The sequence below is a fragment of the Scomber japonicus genome, chromosome 7 (genome assembly GCF_027409825.1).
Source record: "Scomber japonicus isolate fScoJap1 chromosome 7, fScoJap1.pri, whole genome shotgun sequence".
NCBI lineage: Eukaryota > Metazoa > Chordata > Actinopteri > Scombriformes > Scombridae > Scomber > Scomber japonicus.
Genome location: NC_070584.1, coordinates 18997739 through 19006789, shown reverse-complemented (window position 1 = coordinate 19006789; position 9051 = coordinate 18997739). Strand labels below are relative to the sequence as shown.

The 9051-nt window shown below is 39.9% G+C and overlaps 1 protein-coding gene across 1 annotated transcript in view; it reads left to right on the top strand.

The window, feature by feature from the left end:
- Positions 1–1930: 1930 nt before the first annotated feature.
- The window catches only part of adgrl2a (adhesion G protein-coupled receptor L2a), a 72666-nt gene continuing 65545 nt past the window's right edge, over positions 1931–9051 (top strand). Inside the window, exon 1 of the mRNA XM_053321934.1 lies at positions 1931–2009. Coding sequence (XP_053177909.1) covers positions 1934–2009 — 76 coding nt within the window. The 5' untranslated portion in view covers positions 1931–1933. The remainder of the gene's footprint in view (positions 2010–9051) is intronic.

Sequence of the window (9051 nt, the reverse complement as noted above, 5' to 3'; positions counted from 1 at the left end):
CATGGTAACCTCTTTTAAATGGCTCTAAAATTAGAGGTCTCAGGTGAGGCATAATGTCATACTAGATGAGCTGATTATGGCAGGCTTAATTATAACTTTGTTGGCTAATGTGTGCGCTCCGCATGTTTTCTCAGTGATGAATTATTACACTGTCTGAGAACTCAGACAAAATAGATCAAAGACTCTTCAGGCTGTGGATATTCTCCAGTGAGGAGCAGCCAGCCGACAGCCGAGCAGCAGACTGTACATGACAAACAGAATTCCTCACCGTCTTTTCAGTTGTGCTCTCTTGTTAGCTGCAAATATGATGGAGAACATTCTGTCCCTTGAATCTTAACAAACAATTGTAGGCTGTAGACGCTAAAAAAATGGAATGTTGTTTTTGAATCAGCTAAAAAGAAAAAAAAAACAGTTTCTAATAGGCTCCTATGTGCCTTGTTGCCTGAGTGATGCCATATCCCATGGTGAATGTGCTAATGGTTCATGGGAGAGAGAGGACTGAGCTTAGGCCAGCAGTGTAAACACGCAGACAAAAGGGAGCCGTTAGTAGTGTGAAACACATGCCTGGGCGCGCAGGTAGGCATTAGGTTTCACCCTACACAGCTCCAGAATTGTATCTATGACAGGGAGGAGGCCATTTGCTTTTGTAACAAAAAAGAGCAAAAACAAACATTTAAATAGACTAGTACTAGTGGGACAGGTATGGATGAGGTGAGGAGAGAGGAATTCTGGTTTGGAGAAATGTAAGGGAAAGGAAAGGGAGGGAAGGGGCTGGAGAGATAAGTTTGTGGTCAGTCACAACAGAGAAAAGTGACCATTTGCTTGATAGAATTTCTTTGTTTGTTTGGCTGGGGCACGGGGGTTGAAAGAAAATATCAGTCAAACAGAAGTACTGGTACTCCTTCATTACTTGCTCTACTCCCTAAAGTAGAAATAAAATGTTAGAAGTAGCAGATATTTCTTGGGAAACAATATCAAGTAGCTAATTTAAAATGTACTCAAGTAAATCTAAATGTGCTACTTTCCATTATGAAACTGTTCTGATTACTGATTATTCAGACAACAACCAAGCTAATGCAAAACAATAATACTGTAGCAGGATGGCAGGCCTTCTGGCTAATGTTCACCAAGCTATTACCATGGATAATTTAAGCATTTAATGTTATGTCAGTTAATTTAACATTTCAGTCACATGGATGTTACACATGGAGTTTTACAGTTTACAGTTAGTTTCATTCTGTGGGTAACTTTTGTTTCACAAAAAGATAACCTCTAAAATGTCTCAGCACATGGAAATCACTGAGTTACAGCTATGAATCGACATCACTTTCAAATCCCTATAATATGCTCCTTTGTGCTGTGGGACAGTAAAATGTGTCATTTCAGTTACAGATTTAAAATGCTGAAAAGATGTATTTTTGCACAAGGTTCAGAAAATATAATGTGATACAGTAGTGATAAGGTTAGCATCACTTTCCCGTGAGTCACAAGGAGATGGGCAGGGCGGGCTTATCTATTTGATGACAGCTTGTCCCACCCCATTCCCCCTCCTTGCCAGTGAGATGACCAGTATTTAGTTGCCATTAAGGGTTTTTCCTTCTCAGGATTATTGACCTTATGGGCTTAGTTTGGTGGCTTGCATGGGTTTGTAGCATTTCACAGCTTAAGGTTTGTCACACTTCTGCAGTGGAATGTATATGCAGCATCAAGTGCCTTGTGATAAGAGTGTGACGGGGTGAATTCCTCTGTGAACACAAGGACAAAGGCTGTACATGGAATAAATTTCATCCTTGAACTGAAAATCTCTCTTGGTCTGCTCCACAGGTGAGAGGATCAATGATGAGCATCTTTGAGACCAGTTGGCTTGGACTCTTTTAATCAGAACCTTTTAGTCACAACACAAACCTGCCACAGACCATCGACACCTGGCACCATGGCATGCTCCCTGTGGAAACTACACACCTTCTGCTGGTTTATCATCACACTAGCTCAAGTACACTCCACACAGGGTAAGTACATATGTCTTTATTTCTCTAAACACATACTGTTTTGTTTTCATTCTAGTATTTTTTATAGCACCTCTTGGATGAGCATTGCTTCAGGCTCAAAGGCAGCTGGTGCCAGACAAATATTTTTTGCTATTATCTAGTGTTTAGAAAATATAATATGGGCAATGAATCAGAATCAGAAATACCTTCATTGGGTCATGTTACAGTACAGAAAAATAAGAAATGTAAGAATATGTACAACAATATATAACAACTGTCATTAATAAGGGTGATAAATAGGATCTATAAATGTGTTAAAAAGCAGAATAATATAAATGATACAAAATATACATACATCAGAGTATTACACAGCTGAATTATTGCACAAAATAATTGTACTGTTAAGTCAGTATTGCACAGTTGAAAATATCAATTATACATTAATGGGGTTATGAAGCTGCTTACAGGGCTAAAATAAGTTCAAGGACCAGTCTATTGACTCAGAATGTCTGACACTGTGAGGGAGGAGTTGAAAAGTTTGATGTCCACAGGCAGGAATGATTTCCAGTGTCGCTCTGTGGTGCGTCTTGGTGTAATGAGTCTTACACTGAATGTACTCCTGACCAGCACGTCATGGAGTAGGTGGGAGACATTGTCCAAGATGACATGCAACTTGGACATCATTCTCCTCTCTGACACTGCCACCAAAGAGTTCAGCTCCACCTCCGCAATGTCACTGGCTCTGTTGATGTCTGCTACCCTTCAGCCTTTTCATACCAGACAATCAGAGATCTACAAAAGTGCTTGGCAGTTGCTTAAACAGCTGTGAAAATGGCAGCTAAGAAATCTATGCCCCTAACATTTTGTCAAGGACATGCCTTACCGGAAGTTATATAAACAGATGAAGGACCTCAGCCTCTTCAGAAACTAGAGATGATTCTGGTCCTTCTTGTAGAGGCCTTCATTGTTCTCAGCTCAGTATAGTTTATTGTTTATATACACTCCCAAGTACTTGTAGTCCTCCAAAATGTCTACACTTATGCCCTGTATGGAAATGGGGGTCACCAGTGCCTTGGGCGTCCTCAGATCCACAAAAGCTCCTTTATCTTTGCCACGTTGAGCTACAAATGATTCTGCTTCCCACCCCAGCCATGTACTTAGCCTCCTCACCCTCGCTGATACATCTACTATAGCAGAATCATCAGAGAACCACTGAAGATGGCAGGACTCGGGCAGGTAGTTTTCTGTGTTGTAGAGGGTGAAGACAAAGGGAGACAGGACTGTCCCCTCTGGAGCCCCAAGTGCTGCAAGTGCACTACCTGTGGTCTACTAGTGAATTTGTCAACAATCTAATCCAGATGTCCAAACTCCCCTCAACTCCACTGCTGTCAGTTGGCCAGGAACAAGTGATGGTCTTCTGGCCACTAGTGATGACCACTGCAGACCAGTCTCATGTTTTTCTGGTGGAGTTTCCACTCTAGCTTCCACCTATACTTCTCTTTAGCCTTCCTGATATTCACTTTCAGGTCCCCCTTGATTGTCCTCACGTCCTCCCTATTGCCAGTTTTAAAAGCCCTCTTTGCATTGAGGATGGTTGTGATGCCCTCTGTTACCCATGACTTATTCTTTTAGAAGTTGACATACAGAATGTAGTCTCTAATGCACTCCGTAAGTCCATCAAAGTCCTCCTAATGCAGCTTACAGAGTCTGTCACCTCAAAACAGCTCTTAAGTGTCTTACAGGCCTCCTCCATCCATCACCTCACTGCCCGTGTGCTTGTAGGCTGATGTTTTACCAGAGGCATATTGCAGGGGTTGAGGTCCACATTGATGTAGTCTGACTTACCCAGAGGGGGGAGGGTAGAGGAGCTGTATGCTTCCTTCATATTATCATACAGCAAGTCCAGGGTCCTCTCTCTGGTTGGAAAGCTCATATAATGGCAGTTGGGAAGTTGGGTAGGGATGTAACCATGGTGACGTAGTTGAAGTCACCTGAGATTGTGATGAGGGCTCTTGGGTGTGGAGTCCGGAGTTGAGCTATGATGGTGTGCATGATGTTACATACTGACGTTGAGTTGGTGGATGGGGGCAAACAACTACCACAATGGCGACTTAATCCGAAGCTGCTCCTCTGTGTGCACGCACAGTGCTTGTGTAAGTAATGTAGCTCTGAGGACAGTGGGCACAGGCGGATGGGGGATAATCTTGAGTGGTTTCATTAGTTGGTAAATTGTGATTTGTCTGAGATTTTCTGCTTGAAAGCATGAGTTGTTCCCAGTGGCATTGGAGCTGGATCCATTTGTAAATTCCTCACTGAAACTTTCTGTCTCATGGCAGGCATACACAGATTTCACACCTTGAAAAAATATAAAGCTTGAATGTGTTTTAATCATAGCGCATTTAGTTTTGATGAAATCACTCTCAGCTGTATCATAATGACAAGAGTTATGCATCCAAACTACATGTCATAAACTGTATCCTGTTCTTATTAGTGTTTAATCACAAGAATCATGGTGCATTACTTCAGATGTTTGATTATTGGATTTAGAATAAACCAAAATTGGCATCTTTTCAGTGCAATATATCAGAAGAGCCATTACAGATTTAGCTTGTTGGTGCCAACTGTTGAAGCTCTAGCCAACTGTACCTTCTTTATTGATTTTTAAAAGAACTCAATAATGTTGGATTAAAGATTCAAGTTTGTAAGCTAATTATTTCTCAAGATGCCTGACTTATACTGTAGCAAAGGCATAGGGACACAGCAATATGTTATCATATTTGTTTCTTATACATCACCTGGCTTTGATTTTTAACTTTCATATAAGAGGTATGAAATATGAGCAGTGTGTGGTCTTTTTGGACTTCAGTGGATTTAGGAAACACAGAGAATCACAGAAACACAATCACATGTATTTCATATGTTGGCATGTGTGGATAAGAGTTTGCAATTTCAAGGCATATTTTTTTAAGAGTAAACCCATTCAGGGAGTGAGGAAAATAGTCGCTATCCTAGAGGTTCTGCACCTGGTTGCAGTGCCTCTGGTTTCACCCTGCACTCAACAGAACCCAAGTGGCGTTGTTTGGAAGGTAGGAAGTCAGAATAAAAAGAATAAGGTCATTTATTGATGACATTTCTCATTCACCTTTTCCTCTTGTTGCCCCCCTGATCCCCACTCCTCACCTCCTTTCTATTTCTCATCTCAGCTGCAGAGATCAGCACAGAAACAGTTCATTACAAACAATATCCCCAAGTAAACATGCTTCATTAAACTGCGTCTACCTCTAATATCTTTTTAATGCATTTTTATAATTGAATTAAATGGGTTAGTGGAATGCTGTAAATAGTTTAAAGTATGTTTTTTTCACCTCGTTGTTTTGACTTCTGGAGTAGAAACATCAAAGATTGATACTATAGCTGTCGGGGACTTTGTTTTTATCTGACCTTCTTCTACATGAAACTTATCCTCCACATTTGGCTACATAAGTTGGACTCGTGTCTATATGTCATTCCAAGACTTTCATCTCTCATTTTGCTTATTTTCTTCATATCTTAACCCTGGCAATTTGCTTATATGCATCTACAACCCCAGCAGCCTAGTCAGTGACATTAGGTTTTGAAAATGATGTGTCTTATTATTTTAATTACGTTATATCTATATATGGTATATTGTTACACATATCAAACAAGCCCTCAGGCCTGGAGACTATCAACCTAATGATATGGAATTAACCATGTTATTATCTGCTCTATATTGCTAACATCAGTGCAAAAAAATCTATGAAGGGTATCGTTTGTGGGGTTTTTTGTCCATCTATAGAATAGCTTCTTTCAGTGCAGTATTGTTTACAGCTAGTCATAATCCAACTGATATAACTATGATAATAATTGTTTTTATTTTTCTTGTTACAAACTGTGGTGTGGATTTTGATAGGCATGGGTGTTTACTGGGCACAAAGGGTCTAACAAAAGACACAATAGAGATGCATTGTTGGAGGGGAGGATACAAATGTTTTTGAAGATTGACCCATTCTTGGAACTAAAAGACAGAATATCCCAGCCTCTGTTGCATCTCTGCAGCATTTGACAATTCTTTAAGAATATATATGTTTTACTTCCCCCAAATCCATAAAAGTAAATTACAGAATTCCTGAAGTAAAACATAGTGTAATATTGGATTTTTTTCATATTGACCAGTTTTGCAAGTCGATAAATATTTTTCAGTAAAATTTGTATTTTACATTCAACACAATATTATGTATTTAGTCATTTTTATGTCAGATGACCAAGTAACAGTCAACTGTGTCTACCATTTTGATTTTTTATGCTTCACTTTGACCTTCTTTGATATTATTTTGCATCAAAACAAGTTTGTTTTCTGGCATTAATAGTGATCTTCTTTGAAGCAGCAGGTTTATTTCCTTTGTCCTACTGGTGTCCTCTGCTAATGTCGCCATAGCAACCTAGCAGAACTGAGGTGTAACTTATGAGGTAATAATGTTTTTTGCAAAATATAAAAAAATCAGTGATGGTTTCCCCTCCTAACACATGATTAAATTGGATCACATGTCTTCCAAAATAATTTAGTCAAGTCTGGTGGGGTTGAAAGGATTTGTCTGTATCAGTGACAGAATAACAATTCACCACTAGCTCAGCCACGCACTCTCTTCAAAGGCTTTTCCAAAGATTGATAGAATTACAGTGAGGCAGAATTAGAGAGCAGAGAAAGGATTCTGTGTCAAGGTAAAGATGGCAATGTTTGCAACACGAGGGCCAAGAAAATTTCAGGAGAAAATGACCAGTTAATGAATAACATCACTGCATTGACACAGTGGATCTTTTAAGATGTTTTTAGATATGGCATTTGTAGCATTTTGGTGCACAAACTTCAAATGATAAAATATGATTTGTAGAGGCATAATGAAAGCAAAGCAATGTGAAATAGGTCTTATAGATTTTATAGAACAATGATTTAACAGTCTTTTTCTAGATTTCATAAAGAGTGTGCCATGATGTAAAAGCTGTATCAGTGGCAGAACTTGTGTGAACAAGCTTGACACTGACAGTATCTTTCCCCTCCATAAACCCTGACACCATGCTCCTGTTTCTTGGCAAAGCTTGAAATGTGAAAAGTACTTGAGATTTCTCAAGGACAACAAAGAAGGGCACCTTTAAAAGTCATCTTTTTGTACCACGTGAAAGGAAAAAGGGACTGACTTTAAGTCTTAATCTCAAAGTGAATTGAGTGAAATAGACAATCAAGGTGTTCTGAAATGTAATTACTGGAAGTAAAAGCCCTTGGCTTAATGTGAGCCAGAACCTGCAAGAACAGGATCCAGCATCTCCCAGTGCTATGACACCACCTATTTGCTCTGAAACCATGAAAGCATATTTATATAACCTCATAAAGATGGTCAGTTATTCAGCTATTTTGATTTCTGATAATACTGATAGTGATAGGCTGATAGTTGTTATAAGAAGATTTTGAAATGTATCTAAATGTATAATAGAATCAGGTTAAGTAAATATCCAGATAATGTCTCTGGTACTTTGTACTGTACTGCTTCTGTACAGGGAATATGCTTTTCATTCTTTCCACCTGGGGCCTCCTTCTCCACAGACTCGTTTGTGCATGTTATCTTACGAAGAAAAAAAAGAAGAAAAAAACAACAAAATACTATCTGTGAAGTAAGCATTCGTGGAACAATGGGCAGTAGGCCTGGTCTTTTGAAGTACTAATTTGTCCTAGAATTTGAGTCTGTTGAAGAAAAAAAAAAGTACCCCACTGTGTCACCACACTCCTGTTCCCTGACCACTTAATTTGGTATTTAAGGCTTTGAAAATGCTGGCCCATTGCTAATGTGTTAATTGAAACAAAAAAAAAAAATCTTAGATAATTATTTTCTGAAATGCTTAAGAACCAATTCCAACGTATTTCAAATTGGAAACAGGACTTAAACAGTTACAGCTAAGGAGGTGAATTTGCCCTTTGTCTCGTGTGTCTTTAGTAAACAACTTCTGTTGGTTTTGTCTTTCCTCCTTCTGCTTGATGTCATCCTGGTTGTTTGCAGCAGACTGCGGAATCTGGCTTCCCATGGAGCCAGGCAGGCGTGGGGCCTGTGTACGAAGGCCCACCACGCTGTCATGTCTCTTTCATCGCCAGCCAGGCTTGGCCAATAAGGAGATAAGGAGACAATGACTGGGAGAGCAAGCAGTGGCAAGGTGTAACCACAGCCCCTGGGTCTCCTCCCTGCCGAGCACTTCAAATCCTCATTAGGATTTTCAGCAAAGGAAGGAGGGATTTTCTGGATTAGGGCTTTGTCACAGCCGGCTCCAGGTTGGTGTTTGTCATGCAAGAGCATGGCGGTGCTCTGACATCTTGCCACCCTCCTCCCTCCCACCTAAACACAGACCCTCCCTTCACCTGGCGACTAAGACAGTTAAAAGATGTTCCACTTACCCAAAATGTATGAAACTCAGAATTATTAACTCTCTGCCCTTGCCAAGGGTTTTTAACACCATTCTAGTGGCTTGTGTTAGGTGTCTGTTGGTTTGGGCTGCTGCATCAGCATTTTTCTTAATGGTTATTTATGCAGAAATAACCTTGGGAAGCATCATTAGTTTGTTGTTTGCTGTCGCCGTCCATAACTGATGCCAAGATCTCAGCCGTGACCCTGATGCGGCTGTTCTGACGGGAGACACAATGCCTTGTTTTAACTCCAGTTGCTGTCAGCTATGACAGAGATACTGAAAATGTTCTTTTATAAAGCTATTTCTCACTTAATTTCTCACTTATTTCAGTTTTTTCCTTTTTAAATCTAAGCAAATAGTTTTTCTTTTTGTCTGTGTTTATTTCATTTGATCACAAGTCTTGCAGTTGTCTCACACAAAACAGCAGGAGTGTGTTCCTCAACATGTTGCTCAACCTCTAACATGGTCCTTAATTGGGTTTCTGACTTGTCTAGGAGAGTGGTTCAGCGTGACAGAGCTTCAGACTTAGTGTGAAACCTACCTTCTCCCATCATTCTCGGTGCTGATCTTTGTGGATAATGGGCACTCACACAGG